This window comes from Battus philenor, unplaced genomic scaffold, assembly GCF_028537555.1.
Source record: "Battus philenor isolate CCGP_79_NKW_IND1 unplaced genomic scaffold, ilBatPhil1.0.hap1 SCAF_21, whole genome shotgun sequence".
In the NCBI taxonomy this organism is placed as follows: Eukaryota; Metazoa; Arthropoda; class Insecta; order Lepidoptera; family Papilionidae; genus Battus; species Battus philenor.
In genome coordinates this window covers 6,509,386-6,531,048 of record NW_027181684.1, presented here as the reverse complement: position 1 = coordinate 6,531,048, position 21,663 = coordinate 6,509,386, and the positions used below count along the sequence as shown (strand labels likewise).

General features: G+C 31.3%; 1 protein-coding gene across 1 annotated transcript; it reads left to right on the top strand.

Moving 5' to 3' along the window:
* The first annotated feature begins 5,613 nt into the window (after positions 1-5,613).
* Positions 5,614-9,171, top strand: LOC137923476 (uncharacterized). Its single transcript, XM_068766735.1, has 6 exons — positions 5,614-6,067; positions 6,160-6,466; positions 7,207-7,303; positions 7,378-7,488; positions 8,538-8,708; positions 9,106-9,171. The coding sequence occupies exons 1-6, from the start codon at positions 5,614-5,616 to the stop codon at positions 9,169-9,171; spliced, it is 1,206 nt and encodes a 401-aa protein (XP_068622836.1).
* Positions 9,172-21,663: the final 12,492 nt, after the last annotated feature.

Below are 21,663 nucleotides of genomic sequence, written 5' to 3'. Positions count from 1 at the left end.
AAAGTTAAGATCAGAGCGAAAAGATTGGATTTAACATTTTACATGAGTGTTAAAAGCCGCGTCGTAGTTTGGATGTGTAAAAAAGAATAAATATTTTAAAAAATTTTGGCAAGTTTACTTTTAGTATTTTGAATGGTTAACTGTATTGAGTAAAATGATAATATATTTAAATATAAATTATTTTCGCAACCGTATCGAAATATACGCCGATCGTGTTATTTTATTATATACCTGGATTTAGTGGTTATATAGACAAAGCATTACATAAATTTGCTTAAGTTTACTTAACTTAGTTTGTAAATTGATCTCACGTAAGCAGAGTTGACAGCCGGATGACGTTCACTGCTGTAAATCAGCCTCTACTGTAGATTTCCTACTGCTGAAATGATGATGGTGGAGATGAGTAAAGTTGCAGGCCTTTATTTTTAAAGGCCTGTAAATAATACAAAATGGAAAAAACCAATTTATTAATCATTAATCAATAATACAAGAAAAAACAACTTTGGAGTAATTATAGGACGTTAACAATGAAGGAAACATTAACTTACGATAACGTTAACAAGTTGGCGGGCTTTGCGTCAAAGGCGGCCGGCCTGCTTATATTCTGTAATTAGTAATAATTATTACAGAAGAAGTATTATTAGTTACTATCGACCTAAATAAGCTTATAATAAGCTTTCTGAAGTTATTTTCTTCATCACAAATTGATACGGGCTTTAATCTGTACTATGTCTGTTTTGTGACTAAATAATATTGATTTACGTAAGACCACCAACACAATGCCTGATGCATTGTGGTGGTGAGCCGAATTTAGAAGTGATAGTTTTTGAGTCTTACAGAGAACGTATAGTTCATTTGCTGTCAATTAACGTACATCCAAAAATCATGTTTAGGAATAATAAATAACGTAATAGTAATACAGTAAGAAAAAGCGTTTTCAAAATTAATATTAATATGTATATAAATTAATAATTGTTTCCTATCTGTACTTGCAGACTTAGTACCGAATAAATTGACGTAACATATTTTTGAGTTATCACTTTGATAGATTTTTTCAAATCACGCTGTATACAGTCTATATATACAGCCAGCTTTTTGCTGTTGAAATAAATTCACCACTTTAGAGATTTTATACCTATCACCTCTTATAATTGCTTGCTTTATAATAATCCTGATCAAATTTAATTTGTTGCTTTTCTACAAGACTTTATTTGGATTATTTCTTACTCACAAAAAAGCCATGTAATTTCTTCGGACGCCATAAGTCAGGACTATTCCTGCTACACTTAAATGTTATTTTTTAACATTGTATAATATATTACTGCTCGGAGAAAATAATATTCGGTAAAAAATTTGCAATCTGATGTTGTCTCTAACCTGAATATAGCATAAATGTCTAAAACTTTTTGCGATAGTAGCTTTATTGAAACGTGAAAACATTTCAAACGAATAGTGCAGTTCGTTGAAAACAATTGAAAAAAAGAAAAGTGTTTAACGGTCTCTTTACACAATGGGTTTTATTTAAATTTATATATTTGTTAGAGATTGAATAAGTGATTAAACATGTGCGTGGACATTGCACGTATTTATTAATTCAACAAGCGCAATTTATAAAGGTAATAAATGTGATTTATTTTTTTACACTAAGGAAACCAGGGGCTATTGCCTAGGTATTCGAAATGTTACCTTCCACTTACCGTCTATGCATTTCGTTCTTAGTTAAGTAAGGTACCAATTATTAAACAAGTGATTTATGTGTATTTTGGGCTTGGCAGAAATAAGTTCAACAGAAGTACCCATCCAAACGGCTTAAAAAAGTCAAAACTCCTTACTACCTTGGCTTATAATATCCAATTTATGATTTCAGAAACGATAAATAACTTAATCGTAATAACGTAATATAAATAAAAATAATCATAATGCCATAATTTACCTAAATATAGAAAATAATACCCTATTTATCGCTTATAATCGCCTGTAATCACAAATTAATGATGCGACCAGTTCGTGATTATGATATAAATTATAGTTATTAATTTAAAACGATTGCTTTTTAATTTATTTATGCCATTTTGCAGTTGCAAGTTAATATCAAAGGCTTTGTAATAGGCTTTATTTCGTATAAAAACTAGCAAATTTAGTATGAAAGTTTTGAATAAGGATTTGTATTACTTTACAGCTATTGATTAAACGCTTGTCATTTTGAGGCGATAATAAACTCTTTCATAACAAGAAGAAAGCAAAAGCTGTCAGCTTAGCTTTGTAAACATTGTTAGACGGACTTTGTCATCGTATTTTTAATTTGAATATCTGTTACTTTACTGACTAGAAAGAAAAACTTTATCTCTTTAGTTTATAAGGAACGCTTAAACAAAGCTTCTTGTTAAGCACTTTCTAAATATCTGCACTATAACTCAACACCTACACACAGTACACATATAGCCTTCGCCCTTGATTTTCATTAGGATATATTGTCAAAAAATCTATGATTATGTATTCTAAAATATATTACATAGATAAATATTTTAAGATTTGTAAAAGTATCATTTTCATTAAGTTATTGACAACGGGTATTTACATATTAAAGATTTTCTTTTCTTTGCTTATTGTGTTGTCTCTCATGGTATAATATCTATGTTCGTCTTTGAACGTACTTGGTATGTTTATGGGTAATTTAAAAATTAAATTTTGAAAAATAAAAATGTATAAATTGTGAATCAAATACATATAAATAAAAAGTGTATAGAGCAATACAAAGTTATTTATTTAACTGAAAGACAAAAATATCTGGCAAAAAAAGTTTGTCAGTTGGCCTTCCCCAACTAAACTAGGAGCTTTCACAAACAAGCGTGTGAGGATTATTTTAGTCTGCTTTTCAATTGGAAAGATAAAAATAGTGCAACAATCGATGTTAATACTTTTGACTATTCCACATATTTTCGTGCTAGTTTCGCCGTAAAAAGCTTAGCATTCATCGATACAAAATAAATTACTTGAAAAAATATTGTAACAAAAATTTTGTTTTAGTATCGTTGTCGATAATTTCAGTCCAGTAGGGTAAATCATAAGTGAAGACACTGATCTCACTAAATACTCGTGAATTATGCTCTCGAGCAACATTACCTAATTATTTAAATTTTTGTACTGGCTTCGGAATAATGTTGTAAACATATTATTTTGTATTAAAATGACTTTTAGTGTATCTATTGTGATAAAATTTATTATATCACGAAAAAAAAAAACAATTATACACTTAGCATATAGAATCATTTCAGCAGTAGGTAGTCCGCTATAAGACGTCCACTGCTGGACAAAAGCCTCTCCCCATTCACGTCACGTGTCATGCCAATTAATTAATTTTATTACACTTAGGTTAATTACGTCGTGAAACAATAAGTTCAAATACATTTTGATAAAATTTAAGGTACAATGACTGTACATAGTGATATAGTCGCTGATTATATTGAAGTTTATGAAGTGAATAAAAAAGTTTAAATTGACAGTACATTTTTACAAAGCCTCTCAATTTAGGCCTTTTAATTTTCAGAAAAAAACTTTAAGAGCCGCATTATTTTTTGTTTCAAACTGAAAATCCTCTGCGCCAGAGAAACCGCTGCAAAGAAATAACACAAAAAAACTTTTCTTGTACAACTGAACATTGAATTGCGAATTTGATAGCACTGTTTGAGTTTTTTATACCACTTTTTCACGGCTTAATTTAGTCAAAAGTACTAACTTTCTTTCAGAAAGAGGCAATATACAGTAAAAAGGAATGTATAATTTTAAAACGCACTATTCATAAAATGCTGTGACCGACATCTATTTACATGAGTGTATAACGAATCCTTCTTTACAAATTGTGTAAGCAACTTCTGTGATATCTAACCTATATATTTATGAATATTAATACATACGCTAGAACTAATTCTTGTAAATTATTTTGGGTTTGGACATTAATTTGTATAAGATGATGAACTAGACGTAGTATCGAAAAGATTTTGTATTATTTTTTTTACCTCCGTCTGCCATTTTAAATTTTGTAATCATTATTCTCATGACGAAATAGATTTTTGTTTGTCTTATTCGTAAGTTAATTTTTAAGTATTCTTTATTTATAAATTGATTCTGTTCATCACGTTATTTTTTTTACGCGTTAAATATTTAAATCAACTTTGCAAAACATATACTTTTTGACTAATTATATATCATTTATATCCGAGGTACTTTTGTAAATAAATACATTTATATTTACATACATACATATATATATATATATATATACACACACACACATATATATTCATATATATGTATATATATATAAATAGATATTCATCGTGAATCAAAGACTACGGTGCTTATCGTTTTCGCTCTCTTCATCAATAGGCGTTACCCGACAGATAAATTGGCTTTGTTCACGAAGAACGCCATCATTAATTAGTAGCAAAGGAAAGCGCATTTTCTTATAACAAGCGAACACGCAAACTTATTTTCAAGCTCAACGTTTGAGAACTTTTTAATTATTCGATTTAAGAATACATTTTAGTTTTTAATGAGCTGTCGCAAATGTGGATTCTCTTATTTAAATTGGTAATAAAACATATAATCCCCAAAACACTTTGAAAAGTCAAGACCTTGATACAACTTACAAATTAATATGTTTTTATACATAGGCTAACGCCAACTTCAAAATACTTGTAATGCTGATTCTGTCGTGAAGGTTTCTTCTTATCGCAATAAAATGATATTTACGCGCTGGTCAGGAACGGACGTATGATGGCTCCTGGCCCTATCACTGCTCCAACCGCAGTAGGATACCCCAGGTACGAAAGAATTTTTTTTAATTTAAAACAGTATTAATATAGAATATCTCCATTTCGAACAAATGGTTGATCAATATCCCTAAAAATGTTTTGCGTAAAACTATCACTAAGCTGAGAAATATCAAACCCTTGGCTATTTATTCGAAGGTTTTCCACGCATCCTCGAGTAGTTATTATAAATTAGATAAATAATAAATTTATTAGTAATAACTCTGTCTGACCAATATGTACTATATTATTAGAAGCAATAAATTTAGTAGAATATCGCTGTGTGAGCAAAATAGAATATTTCACAAATATTCATGAGTGTCGGTTCCAAGACAAAGTACATTTGTGCTACGATGCATTAGAACGTAATATTGGTTAATTACATTTGAAAAGGTGTATCAGAATTCATCTTGTGCACAAAATAAATGAAAGGTTAAATGTCTTTTGCACTGAATAATTTTTAGATAAATATAAAGTGATTAAGCTGGCATGTTGTGTAGGTAGCACTGAAGACAGCACGAGGATTTTTAACGTTTTATATAACGTAAAAATATAATATGAGATATAATATTATTATATAACGTATATATTTCCATTGGTATGTTATTACCAATGGTTTAATTTTTCATTAATAATAAATTTTCCTGAAGTTTAATTTTGTGTGGTAATTACTTCAAAAGCAGAAAACTTCAGCCAACTTTAATTAGTTGTCTGTTCCAAAGTGTTACTAAGTAATAATTATGAATCATATTAACCATTCATTTCAGTTTTGTCGTTGAAACAGACTGTTTCTTTTATTACAATGTCTCAAAGTACAAGATTGTTGGTAAAAAAAATTTGTCGTTATATATACTATACAGGGCTCGGAAATTATTGGATTGAGGATATTTATAAAGAAACAAGCTGCTACAAAGTTTATAGCGCTGTATCTTTCTCTGCCTACATCATTATGGTATTTCTTGAAAATGTTGCAGCTTGGTTCGGAGTTTTTCCGAAAGTTGAGAAAAACTCAGCCGTAATGTTCTCAGCTATTCACAATATAGTTTTGGTTAAAATGTTTCTCTTACTTTATCACAAGAAGTCGATAAAGAAATTGAACTATGAAATAGCCGCTGTCGGTGCAGGCATGGAGCAAAAAGTCACCATGAGGAATCAATATAAAAAAGTTAAATATGGTTTACTTCTATACGTTTTTTCGGTTTATTTGTCCTTGCTTGCTTATGGAGTTGCAAGTATGAGAAAATATATAATTGAAGGTGACAATCAAATTTCTCTTTTACATTTTTTAATAATTTTGGCTCTGATCACAATGTATTTTGCACATTAACTGTCAATTTATTATTTACAGGCACGCCGTTTTATACAGTGGTGACGTATTTACCAAGTTACGACGACACATCTTCGATTGCTTTCGTATTGAGAGTATTTTTTTACATGATTTGGCTCTACATGATGCTTCCGATGATGTCTGCAGACTGTATGCCAGTAGCACATCTCATCATAATAGCTTATAAATTTATAACACTCTGCGATCATTATAAAAAAATTAGCGAAGATTTTAGAAAGAATTTGTATGATAAGAGTAAACAGATTGCTGTTGCGAAGCTTAAATATGAATGCATGCAGGGAATAACGATGCATCAGAAGCTTCTTGTGTAAGACGGATGTTCTGATTACTTTCGGTTACTTTATCATTTTTATTTCATTGAGAATTTATATATTATATGTTATAAAATTAACTGAATTACTATATCAGTAAAAGTAATATCAATACTCAATGTATGTAGCAGTGATTGCAATAAAGATTCCAATTTCCAGAGAGCTGTGTCCAATAAATATATTATGTAACGTATGAATGGTTGTCAGCAAACTAAGCCTCGTTTTAACTAGTTTGGCATTTTCGAATCTCTTCATTAATTATCGTTAATTAAATTTAATCGAAAGGTTAATTCACTATGTGATTAAACAAATAACTTATAAATCTAAAATATTTAGTAATTTCACAATTATAGACAGATGCAAGGGTGTTACCAGTATTGACTTACGGCACTGAATCATAATCTCTCATCCCGGGTTTTATTAATCTAGTAGATTGGCATATTACAGTGGCAGCGGGCAGGCAGACATAGCTGCTAGCGTCTTAAATTTCTGAAGTGGAGACCGCAAACCGACAAACGTAGCGGAAACGTCCACCGACCATGTAAACAGACGACTTCGTTAAGGTCGTCAGAAGACGCTGCATGTAAGCCGCTTCTTACTGGTCCTGCTGGAAATCTATTAGAGGGGCTTCGTTTATCATACGGCTGGAGTGAAGATGGTGATAATATTAATAGGATGAAGGAGGGCTGCAGTTATAACTAAATATTTACTCACACAACTAAATATTTATTCACAGGTTAGCAAACGAAGTGAACCGTGTTTTTGGTGTAATAATGTCTCTACAAGTGTGCGAGAGTTCTGTAGTCGCGGTTTTACTTCTGTTGAGATTAGCGGTATGTTTTATTACGGTACTGGTATCATGTTTCATGTTAATTATTTGAAACTAATTTGAACATTAATGTTACAGATATCTTTACACGTGAATTTTACAGACGCAATCATGACCTACACGTTTGTTGGATCTTTATTTATTTTATTGGCTCTTAACCTTTGGAATGCAGGCGAAATCACATATCAGGTTATGTTTCATATGTCAATTACATATCTAATTACGTGTTCACACAAAATATTCCTTGCTTTCATTTGATTTTTAATTTTTTTATGCATCAATACTCATTTAAAAATTTTACCGCTTCTCGACTATAATTATGCGTTGAGAGGCGTCAGTGTTTATTAGTTTTTCACTATCAACAGTAAGTTAAATATACGTATAGTAAGTTAATACAACTTTCCTTTAAGATTGATTACCATACTCAAATTTGTATATACATATCATAAACCACACAATTATGTTTTTGCTACTAAGTAATGTGTCAACAAAAGCAAGAAGGTACCCAGTCATTTGATAAGGATATTACAGGGATAAATACATTTTTATATTATTTATAAAACGTTTATTATTATTTTATGTTAGCTTTTTTGTATTATCTCTCTTCCAAATTATATTTCAAAATAAAAGATAATTTTGACCTTTAATATAGTAATTTAAAGAGAGACCTCGTAATAAAATCACGCTCACTTTTCATGGAAAATTTTTACTATCAATGTAATAGACTTTCATAGATTTTGCTATACGAATACTACGTGAAAGTCCAGATCTTTTTTGTCAGAGGTGGTTTCTCTATATCTTTTAAAAGATCAGTACGCATATGCCATTCGAAGAAAACTTTTGGCTAATATCAAGCAGATGGACAATTTAAAAAATCGTTTTTGGCTAACTAAACCTAATGTAATGCTATAATAGCATTTCAATTCTCATTACGTTCTCTCTCCATTTACGCATCACAAAATATTTATATCGATTAGCGCGAAAAGGAGAACACTCTATTAATATTTATGTAAGAATGACACTTCCTAATGTATACAAAAGTGTGAGATATAAAATTTTATGTCAATATGACTAGCCTAACGCTCTCGTTTTTTAAATTTCTTTAAATTTTTATACACCGAATAGCAGTAATGCTAGAAAGTGAATTATGTTATGTTATAAGTTACCGAAAGTAATATTAGTTGAAGAGTTTAATGATTGATAAAAATAACACGGTTTAATATTATTTGCTCATACAGGCGTCGCTCCTTTCATTTGAAATATATTCCTGTGGATGGCATTTAAGCCAGTCGGATGCCCTCGGAAGGGAGATTAAGCATATGGTTCTAATAAGTTGTGCGCAAGCGCAGAAACCGTTTATTTTTAAAGCCTTTGGAATTCAAGAACTATCTTATGCGACATTTGTTTCGGTAAATTACTTTTATTTTATAAAATATATGTAACGTTTACGGTCCGTGTTGGTGGCCACTACGGACACAAAATTTTTGTTTGAAATATGTGCAGGTATGATTCTGCGATTAGCGGGTGGAGGTAAGTTACCATCCGTGCACTTATTTGTTCATACTTAATGGCGAGAAAGGTGATAGATAAAAGTGACCGAGATGGTGTATTTACACGTATAAGAAGACCAACTAATGGCGGCTTCATCACTAATGGCGCCCGAATACAAATTCGAGTTTAAATTTGAATTCAAAACACAAGAATGATTTAATAAAAATATTGTAACGGTAGTGGCCAGCGATACGGAGCACGAATGCTACCATTTACAAATGGTAATTCATTCCTAGACTATAACTTTTTTTTCAGGTTGCTAGAATGACGTATTCTATTTTCGCAGTATTTTATCATCGTACAATCGCCTTACATTCGTGATTTGATATTTTTAATAACCATGAATACACATCTTGGTAATTACAATTAAAAAAAAACATTTATACAGACCGCAATTAAAATAATTTGCTGTTATTTAATTATAAATAATTATTGGATATGTTTATGTTATATCAATAAAAGGTATAATTAATAAATATTTTCTAATCGTGATTTTTTATTTCCGTAAACAGTAACTTTTTTCTAAATTCATCATCACCATCACTTGAGTCATTAGACGCCCATTATAAGGTATAGGACTCCCCAAAGATTGGCACGATAATTGGCTTTGCGCTGCCCACATCCTGCGACTTGTCGCGACCTTTGTGTCATATTCACGTTGCGTATACGGGCTTGTTGTCGCCACTCGAGATCCTTTCGGCCCCCAAAGAGCCGTTGGTTGTACGAGCGATGTTTCAATCCACTGACAAGCAATTGTTTCAGCTAAGTCGGTGAACTTGGTTCTTCTGTGGTTTTCCTCATTTGTACTTAAATTTCTTCAAAATAATACGAAAGCTTTTGAAAATATCAACTATGCATTAGTTATTAATTATACGGGTGTAAATGGTTTCACTTGATGTAATAACATTCTTGTTTCCGTTATAATATTAATTTTAAATAATTACATGGTTCTTTTTATTTTCATTATTCTTATTGTGAAAATAAATTTATTATTTAATTCGTGTCATGTCATCAGTCTTATAAGTTCAAACATAAATACCATTAAGACTCAAAAAATGGAACAAAGCAATGAGGAGACTTATAATTTTAATACCTGATATTACAGGTACGATGAAATTTTAATAAATTGACGCTTTTAGGATTATTTATCGTCACTGAGAGGTAAACTTCTAACATAATTATTGGCAACAAAGTTAAGTAACCATATTCAGCATCCGATGACGAAAACTTAAGGTTATAAGTTCGTATTAAAATTATTTTCTGGCGAAAATCCATCAATGAAGATGATGTAAATTCAGTTTATGATCCGAAAACATATTAAGACTTATTTTCAAAAATAGTTGTGCGTACTTGAAAACAAAATAGATAAGCATAACTGATAAATATAGATAGAGTTAAGTGGTAAATATTTATATTAATTTTATTCATAAAACGTAAAGGACACAACATAAAGCACGTGCACAATTTGATTGAAGAAAAATACCTTTTTGATTATATTTATCGTATCCCTATGCTGTTAAGTTTTTTTTCAATACTTTCAGGAGTATTGCTTGAATATTATTCGTCATTTATAAAATATTTTGCAAAGAGAGAGAATTTATCCATGTCACAAATAAGATATGAGGCTAATGTCTTCTTGTACTCCAACGTTATTGCATAATTAAAGAAACGTTATTGTTATTTCCGAAAAACAAGTTAATTGTGATAAAACATTGTAATTTTTTTAATAATCTTATTGTAATAGGCCAAGAGCTTAAAAAACGGTTATTACTTCTTATAAAATTTCTCTCATTTAAAAATTAATTTTTGTAGATGTTTGTTTCTACTCTGCAATTATTGATATAACAGTTACAGTGGTACTAATACCGCTGTATAGCGATACATCTCCCGTGCTTTCCTATGGAGCACTTTAAGGTGGCGGCCGAGGAAAAACAGAAGATCATGGTTGTCGCCGCCGCGAGCATTGATGGTAGACTGACGGTAGCTGCCGATATTCCACCCTGTGTCGCCGCGCGTGTACCAAAGGCTTGACGCGTATAAAGCACTTTTAGCAGCAGTAATAATGCACTATACTATATTTACATGTGATTGCAATGATATGCTAAAATGTTATTCAGCTAACGAGAATATTAACTTCCTTATTTAATAACCGAAACTCTACGGAAGAGTTTCGGATTCAAGTGGAAGCTTTTAGCATCTTGTATTTAAATAGTTTAGTTCAAAGGTATATGTTTTTTTAAGATATTTAGTAACAATTTTTTATTAAGTAAACATTTCAATTTTTTATTTAAACAGAAGTAAAAGATGTTGATCCAGAGAAAAAAAGATTATCTGTCCTTTACTGCGAGTAAAAATCGTTTACGTAAAGAAAATACGATTTAACCTCATTTCGTTACAGAGGCAGCGTACTTGCTTAAAGGAATAGATTCAAGAGATACGTAGTTACTTTTTTAAAATCTTTTAAGCTTTATTTCTTTCACATTTTCTCTTAATGAATTTTATTTCGATCATTATATTTGTTATTTTTACTAACATGATGTTGAAGTTAGAAGAAGACGAAAATATTACAAATAATGATGGATAGATAAAAAATTAAATTATCATTGTTAGATATTAGTTTGTCACCGCTTTTTATTGGAAATCTATAAAAGGTCTTTGTGCTGGTCTGTGATGATCGTTAAATAATTCGAATTCTCAATATATCATATAATATTTTTATTTTTTACACCACAACACATCGATAATGTAGAAGCATGCGATACGGAAGAGATTAGTTATCTTTACGTCAAATCAATGAGCTTTTGTTAGCAGAAAACTATCAACTTAATATATTCGACGAAGTTATCGAAACGCAACCACTAGTTGTGTAACCAGCACGAGTAGCAAATTAATGCCGAAGGGTTGGAGTTGAGTTATTTAAACTTTCCGTATGACGGACAGAGGTGTAGATCAGTGGTGATCAACATTTTATTTGTAAATGCACAAAGAAAAATTTTACAAGTGAGGTGGATTCATGTTTTCTTTCTTTACTGATCTCCAGAAAGTAGGCGAAAAATTAAAAATAAATACACATAAAGTGTAGTAAGGCTAAATTTTACTATTTAAATAACTTTGTGCAAACTGAACATTATGTGTAAATGTGATTTTTTGGACTAATGTTTTTTAAGATTTGGTAGACTAAACAATTTTGTAAAACAATTATGAAAATTTCAAAAATATTTATTCGTTCTTAAGTAGACCCGTGTATTTTTTTTTAAATATTTTCAAAAGTTGACTTTATTATTTTCCATCTTTATTAACGTCCAATAATGTACTAAATACTATATCACTATAATATAGTCAATGAAATATATAAATAATAGTAATACATAAATGTTTTTTACATAAACATTTTTTTTGCAAATCTACAAAAAATGTTATTTAATTATTATTTTGGAAATTTTGCAGCTGGCGCATTACATGTAAATAGCAGACGTGGGATTAACTACTAGTGTTGTAGAGTAACATATTATTTACTCTACTCGGGAGCGATCTGTTGTTCTTTTTTATGGAGTTTATAGCAACCATTTTAATACTGCAGAATTTTAACGGAGCTGGTACGGCCCACAATTTCTGATATATATATATATATATAAGATATTTGGTTATAGATGTAAACGCTTTAAAAGAGGTGAATGGTGCACATTTGTCAGAAAAAAGTCTTCATAGCTTTTACATCCAATTTCAAGCTAAGTTTTATTAAATTAATTTATTTTCTATTGGAATAAGACAGACCAATAACTTTTGACAGTAAAAATTCTGCAAGGACAGATAGAAAACAATGATTAATTTTAAAATGTACTAGATTTCCGACTTTTAAAATCTATATTATCATATAACATAGTGATAATATAATTTAAATTCTATTATTTCTGGAACCATTGATTTTTGAACAGAGTAATGATCCATCCCATTTTTACAAATAGAAAAATTCAACCTGTACAGTAAACACGAATAATATTTGTTTTTTTATTTCATATATGGAACGGTTTGTATGGAAATTGCTCAGCATTGTACAAAGGTGTATATGTTACTGAAATAGCTTGGCTGAGGTTCTTAGACTTAGTACACAATATGGTTCAACTGTTATTCCACTGACAATTTTTCTTGAATCACCGTAGTCTTGTTATGTTAGTTCATAAATAATCTCAATTTTTATCTCAAAAGCCGGCGTTGTGGTTATAATTTCCATTTGCAGATACTATGTCAAGTGACTTAGGACATATTATATGACTTAGGACATGTGAGCCACCTTCTCGTTCGTCCACATTCCAATTAAAAATATTAACCATTCTCTCGGTAACTATTTATGAAACTCCTGATTTTTCTATTACCTAAACCATTTATTACTGTTATTGATTACTTCATATATGAATATAATACCGCAAAATGAGCAAGCACTAATTAGTTGCGGAAACCAGACCATTCACAGAAGAGTAGACAACATTAAAAATGTATGAAGCTAATTCAAAATTTTACGTTTAATACAATCGTTGTAACATTAAAGTTAGTTGTCAATAGAGCTACATATTCTCTTCATGGAAAAACTCTTCGCTGCTAATCTTATAGATTATTTCAGGCACTTCAAATTATCATCCCGGTTAGAGCATTTTGCACTCTCTAAACCTGACCATTAATTATAATAAAGCGGATAAAGATCGAAATTAAAAATTATTGATCGAAATGAAATATAACTTATTTTAACAGTATTTAAGGTAGATTTTTGACTCTAGAAATTGGTTTAAAAAGGCTTAGTCAATTTATATACACTTTAAAATAGACTATTGTCAGATAAGGTTCCGTGCTGAATTTCAAAGGATAGCACTGAATTCACGTAAAGAGGAAGACGTGTGAAGTAAACATGTTTATTTACTGATAATTTTAACAAAACTATTTATTTACTTACAATTTAAATATTTACATTAAGCTACAGAAATAGCGTACGATAAACTTTCGCGCACAAAAACTTGTGTATATATTGTAGTCATTACAAGCGTAAACATGGAGGAATTAAAATGGATTGTGTGGAGGACAACGGTACGAAATGGAAACATGAACGTCGCAAACTGCTCAAATTGTCACTTGTGTGTCACAATTGCTAGCTATCCGCAAACAAGTTATTATTTGTGTGAATTTATGGTAAAAGAACACTAGAAAACTGTTGTTTATAACATAGTCTATATATTCTTCTTGTTTTTTGTTAACCATTTTATGTCTTACAGTTTTGCGAAATGAAAGACGAAATATGTTGGATGCTGGTCATTTTCAACCTATTGGAAGTGTGAGATTGTACAGCACTGGACTTTTCACGTCGGCAATGATGATGATGGTGATAAGGATGACAATGATGATTATTATATCTTGTTTATAATAAACATGTCTTCCTTTTTGATCTTGGATAAACGTATGAAATGGACAGTTTAAATATTATCACCAATTGATTGGTAATGGACTACCGTACATAATATTATTGTAGTACTAGCAGTCGTAAGTATTAACTGCCGTAAACCCGAAAATTATTTAAAAATTTTCGTTAACAAGATATAAGCATTGTTTCTTACAAAGTAAAAACTGCTTTACAATTTAGTGCGCGCACAAAAGTGTTTTATTATCTAAGGTATAAATTTAAAGGTTTTAAATGGTTTATTATATCTATGGACTTAGGTAACGCGTATTCATAAACGGGGTCGCGGAAAGTCGTTGAATGTGAGCATCGCAAGACTGGTCATTGTGGTTTTGGGGGAGATCTATGCATTGCAGTGGGTGTCTCCCGGCTGATGATGCATGAACGATGACTGATGAACCTATTAAAGCGTAGGACGACCATCCACAAGGCGGACAGACGGCCTTAGTAATTTTATCAGGAGACGCAGGATGTAAGACGCTTCCAAACAGTCCTGTTGGAAAAGTATGGAGGAGATCTATGACGAGACATAGTACTAGAGTTACTATGGCTGAAATGATGATGATGATGTTGATGAAATCTGTTCTTCAGCAAGTTTTTAAGACGCTACTCGCGCTATTAATTTTGACAGGTAGTTTAAGTGAAACAATTATCACTAGTTTTACAGGGCCCTTTTGTATAATTGTTAATTTTTAAATCTTTGTTATTTACATGCAATATATTTTCTTCTCGTTTATTTACCAAAAGTGACAACATATGTTGGTCGAGCCGTCAAAGGAAGGTCTTTATAAAGTATTATATTAATATTCGCTGTAGCTCTGCATTTCGTATGGTCATTTTTATTAAAAACGCTAATAAATTTTTTTTTTTTTAATTCTACTTTAGATAATTGTGATCATTCGGTCAACATGTATGATAAATACATGTGCCTAAATACGAACGACATGTAAAAAATGTTTTACGATTGTGGTTGACAACAATTGAAATCAATGTATCTTGAATTAATAATCCGCTGCGACGACTCGTGATGTCACCGAAATCGTAAAGTTTGTCAGTTTATACGTCGTATGCATGGCAATCCATGGTAGTAAAATAATCGTACATGTAAGATAAATGTTAATTCAAGTAGACGTTCTACTCAAAAAATGAAGGTGAGTCTCTCTTTTTCAAATTTGTTACGTTCAAAATCGGTCCCGTAGATACTCGGTCTCATGACCCCAGAGAATAGACCTTCAGCTTTATCATCAACTATATTTTGGCAGAGAAAAACTTTTCTTTTGTGCAAGCAAATTGCTTTTCACAAATACAAGTGTAAACGTGTATGAAACACGTACTAATATTTAATAAAATAATGACAGTTGTTAAAGAAAATTGGCTTAATATATCAATCCTTTAACCATGCCCAAATGACAAACCGCTAATCGGCTTAAAAAAGACAAATATAAAATATAGCTCTGGTATGTCTCCCGTAAAATCTTGATATAAGAGACTCGTACTTTAAAATGATTAATTATTGAACTTCATCGGGAAACTATGAAAACGATTCACATTTACATGTCGAAATGTGATAGAAATATGATCAAACTTTACCCTATGTCAATATGTTATAGGTAATTTAATTAATATCATATTTCATAATTAAATTTCACCAACGCATGCAAGTGAGATTTGAGTTTCAAATGATTGAAAATTTCCATTTTAAATATTTACTTTGCTTTCACCAAACTAATTATGTAGGTTGAGCAGATTTTTTGACAAATGTGTGTTATCAGCGAATATTTACGGCAATGAAACATGGCCTCCCTCTTTGGGCTTCACTTTGGCAAGCTCTCAGTCTTTCAACGATTCATGGAGAGGGATATGCTGGGAGTTTTTTTTTATCTACATCGAATCATTAATATGACAGATCTGAACTGGGGAATGTCTTACCGCAGTAGGGCGACGGACAAATGTCTGATGGGGCCCAAAGGTGCTGAAGAAAAAGAACAAACATGAAACAAAAAATAAATAAATAAAAGATAAAGGTGCAGGAGTGAAGACTACGCACCGGCTAGCTTTGCGTAGAACATCCACCTACACGGTTGACACACGATCATGTTATGGATGTTCGCAACCGATTCTTTTGGAAATCTGTGGCGGTGAACGTCCTACGGCTGAAATTATCATAATACAAAAATTTATAATTATCACTGTACTGTGACCTATCTCAAGTTTCATTTACAACAATCATGAAAGGTTTCACTTTGCGCATTTGTTTCGTATGTCCTAAGAAGAATAATCACGTATAAAAACATCGGTAACACTAAATATCTCACTACGCGAATCTATGTCGCTTTCGTAGTTTCATATTTTCGTGATATTTTTTGTATACTGTCGTTTCCGCCTATAGACGTTCATTGCAAGGCATAGGACCCCTCCAAAAATATCTATGGGGGATATACCACAACCGTCACACTTAACAGGCGGATTGGTGATCTATGTATGGTATCATAGTACATCAAGGATACTATTACCCACATCTTGAAACTTGTTTGTGAGCACGACGAACGAACTCAAGTCTACCGTTGGGGTACTAGTGCTCGCTTGTGTATATAATATTCATATTTATGCATATAATATTAATTAAACTAATACTTCTTCACGTAAATTTAATGTATTTAAATAAAATAATTACAAAATTTGATTTATTATTTTTTAAATTATTATATGTAATAAAATATTATAAATCTATGTACGTAACCAAAATTTAGTTAAAGACTATAAGTCTCTCTTAAGGCATACGATGTATTGTTAAAATATATGAAATATTTATATCATTTGCACAAAATAATGCAACGTATGTTTCCTTTATCTTAACAATTAAAATGAGTTATTTTTCAATTTTCTTTTTAATTTTTAAGCCTCACCTATTTTTGAACGAAAAAAGTTTTATTAAGAAAGAGTACTTTATAAATATTAGTATCTGGTCACTACTTCATCTAAGGCGATGATGACAACAAGTGGGTCGCTTTCAAGCATTCAATTTCAATTATCTCTTTCGAAGGAATTGAACATTAACAATTAACACAGAAGAGATTTTATTTTAAACCTTATTCGATTTAGTATCAAAGACACAGCACAACATTTCGTTCGAGCGCAAGGAATGTTCACAACAATAGTAGTAATTAATTTTGATATATTCAGAGTGTCAATCTACACGTATTAAATTAAAAGAGCACGTTAATCCCATTTAAATTATAGTTTCGTGATATCGTTTGAATAATAAAAAAAAATACTATGAAAAGGTTTTTTTTCCATACAAAACTTTACTCATTTAAATTTTCATAAGTTGGCGTTTAGTTGAAAACTGGATGTTGAAGGCACGAACTTGATGTGGGCCAAATCTCTTTTTTGCATGTAATATAAGCATATGACTGCCACGTTTCCTCTGACGAATAAAAGAATTAGGTTGAGAAAATGTAGTAATTACATTACTTTCAACTATTTTGTTTAATCTTGTTAGTTCGCGAACATAAGTATGTATAATTTCTTTTTCTCGTCACTAATATATGTTCGAAATATAATATTACATGTTGGATGCGTCGTATTTTATTGTATTTCCTTTGTGCAGTTTTTGTAATTTTCCTTTAATTATGCGTCGCAATTAAAAAAAACATAATGACTGTTATTATTAACTTAATTACTCTCATTATATTATTTGTAGCATGCCTAACCTACATAATTAGAGTATAAACATTTTAAATAAATTGTATTAACAATTTAATTAGGTGAATCTAGTGTTCTATTAAAGAAATTCATAATAAAATCAACTTGAGTGTACTAACCTAATTTGAAAAGGTTATTATATTTTCTAGTTACGACTAGGCCGTGTATCTCACAACAAATAAAAGAAAACTGTAATCAGTCAAATTTAAATTGACGACGTGGTTCTGTTTGGAATTATGATATTTTTATTTATGATATTCTTGTACAATCCTATTTGTGTTATTATTATCCATGGTGCTAGAAGTCCGTGATTTAATTAATTGGTTATTGAGGTAAAAGCAAAAAAGCAAGAAGTTGGAAGAAAATGGTAGGAATAAGCATACAGGGTGAGGTATTTCATCATGATGGCACTAGACCACACACATATTTAGTTACTCGGCAAAAACGAAGAGACTCTGGCTTCAAAGTGATTACAGCCATAGCCTTGTATTTCTACGTTTCGGTCTCTTCATAATTTTTAAGGCGGCCTTAGGTATCATCAACGTAGGACTGCCAAAGTAACTTGAGACGTTTTTTTAAGTCACAAGATTTTTATAGCGACGGCATTATGTACTCATTTAAATGGCAAGAAGTCATCGAATAAGATGTCAAGTATATTATAGCAATAATATAAATAGTAAGTTCAATGTAATTAAAGTTTCAAAAATATGTATCGAATTTTTATTATAGAATGCGAAGGAACTTTTTTCTGAACCATAATCGCTGGTAGAGCTAATCATATAACTAAATAAATGTATACCATACGATAACTGTTTCCCGCCCAGTTAGCATTAGCTAATAATGCAATATCTGTTTTACTTAAATATGTGGTTAAAAAGTTAAATACTGATAACATAAAACGATTATAATAGCTTTTTAGACGTTTGTAAAATGAGCGTTAATTATACTTACATTAATAATTTATTTCATAATTATGGGCTGAAAATTATACATACATATTTCTAATACCGACAGCAAGTGTTACAGTCTTGTTATTGCGAGTAACCCGTGTCGACGCTCATTAGTAGCTCCAGCCTAATGATGCAACTACTTGTTAGTGCACTCATTCAGTCTACTTGGCAAAAAGACTTTTCATACGTTTTTCTGTGCCCGCGCTGTGTTTGCTTCTGAACTAACTTTAGAATGATTAGTAATGAGCTTCAGCATCTAAAGTGGGAGGTATGATATTAAAATGTTTGCATCTTTACTGTTTAAAACATATAAACAACGATTGGCGAATGTATTTTACAAAGCTGAATAAATACATACAATCTCGTGCTTATATTATTTTCCCCTGAGACACAAGTAGAACTTAAAATTTTCTTGTAAATAAAGCTATAATGAGTAGAGTGGTTACATAAATTGTCACAAGATTCGTAATAAAACAGAATTGTTGAAACCTAATAAGTAAGAAAAAAATAATAAGATCTTTCGCAATGAAGTTACTAGGTTAATGAGAAGTAACATCTTATGTCACAAGGAGACAATCAAAAATGCAGTGTTACGAACAATATTGTTCTTTAAAAGACCTTAGACAGAAGCTCGTAGTTGTATACGGCGTATGACACTTAGCATTATACGCTCGTTTTCAAGGCGATTTACTCGAATAACTACAAGAACTAATAAAATATCTTCAACAGTTATAAAATGGATTAATAGCAAGTAGTAGTAAGTTAGTACAGTTTATTAGAGATGGTAGGGACCTGTGAAGGCTGTCGAACGCATGGTTATTGTTTACAAGTGTAAAAGGCTTAAACGTGTATGTACGTATGTATGTACTGTCAATTAATATAGGGTACACCTACTTCAATAATCAATAGTTTTATAATTAATAAATAATATAAAACAGGAAGTAAGGCATTTACAAAATTCGCATTACTATCAGTCGCTCCACACTTTATTCTGCCAGAATTATCGGTCTGTCGCATTGCAATAAAAAAAATTGGTGTAACCTATTTCGAAGAGATTACTTTATATCAGCCGATTAGAAAGAGGTATAAAAGCTTTAAAGTTTTTATAGATAAATAAGCTGTACAATCACCCTTTTTAAGCTTTTCCATCTTTCCCTGTTCATAATAAGATTTTACCGATAAGCTAAGCTACTCATAATTTTAAGTTAACAATCAAGCTTACAAAATAAATATACAGATAAATGTATAACATTGAAAGTATTAAGAAAATACTAAGGGAATATGCCTAGGCAGTCGCGGCGTAACCCTGACCCTGCGCTCTTAGGTTTTAACATTTGTCTCTCACTTTAGAGCGCTTTTAGTAGAATAAAGTTATCAAAAAAGAAAGGGTTTTCTTTAATTTATTATTTGTAATATATATAGAGAAAGCTTTTTATCAATTCTGAAAATTTCTTAGAAAAATGAAACACTTAACGTTGACAAAATTAGATCTTTTATTATATAAATTTAAAACTTTTATTTGAACTTTAGGTGAATTAATTAATAAATTAGTAACGAGTGCAGTGCGCTGTGAATGTACGCAGTCAGCATCGGACAGTCAGTTGTCGAAAGGTTCTTTTTTGTAATGGAAAGGCGCTGCGTTATACTGGCAATTGAAAATTGACGCGGGCTTCAATGAATAGAGTCCAGAGGGCGCTTAGCTTGGATCTAATTTTAGATAGCAAGGCTCGTGGGCTTCCTCGGGAGTCTCAGCTCGGGTAGCTACATATTGTTTTATTACTGGATTGGGAGGCTTTCAAGCTCTTGGTTTGTTTGGTGGACATTCCATGGATTGACCTTCTTGACAAAGAAGGGGTCTCCGGGAGGGCGACTTGCTTGCTTGATATTATTGCCTGAGTATTACAACCACTCCGATAATCATTAGCACTGGGTGCAATGGCGAATGAACTCTCGTAAGACTTCTTCCGAGACTTGGTCCGACTCATAAACTACAGGAGCTTATGACGGTCGACATGATGAGAATAATTTGTTTTTTAATGGCTTAGAATTGTTATATGTTTGGCTTGTCTTATTGTTGTCTTGTGGTCCGGAAACTCGACAATGTATCTTATTCTACCGAGGGCGCAATTTTTGAAAGTATCAGAGTGACTGATTATGTAGGTTGCGGCTCGTACTAACGATGGTTTTGCAAATCCAATATGACGGCATGGTCAAAGTAATGTTTTGATTATCGTTCAAAGAACTTATCTCGCCGCTTAAATTCCAGGTCTACGTGCTAGATTTCATTAAGTTTGAAACACGGTGCTCTAGTGGCCATTGATATGGACCAGTTTTATGTAATCTGGAGTCGGCAAATGTCCCGCAGACTAGCATGTGCAATGTCCGGGCTTTCGTCTATGAGAAGAGGTTTAGACAGGCCACATGCGTTTATACAGTCCGCTGCCGACATCGTCCGCCGTTAAAAACATTTAATTATTTTCTTCAGTTAAACTACTGCTAAAAGACACGTGTCTTTATTCCGCTATTAAACGTTTTTAGCGTCACAATACACAATCATTCGCTGTTACAATAATAAATCAAGGTTTTCAACCTTTTGCTCAATGAAGAAAAGCACCTAACGGCGTTATATACAAGGAGCCGATATTAAACCACACGATCATACCATAAATTTAAACTCGCTAGTGTTACATTGTAATTTGCGAGAAACGCTGTTGG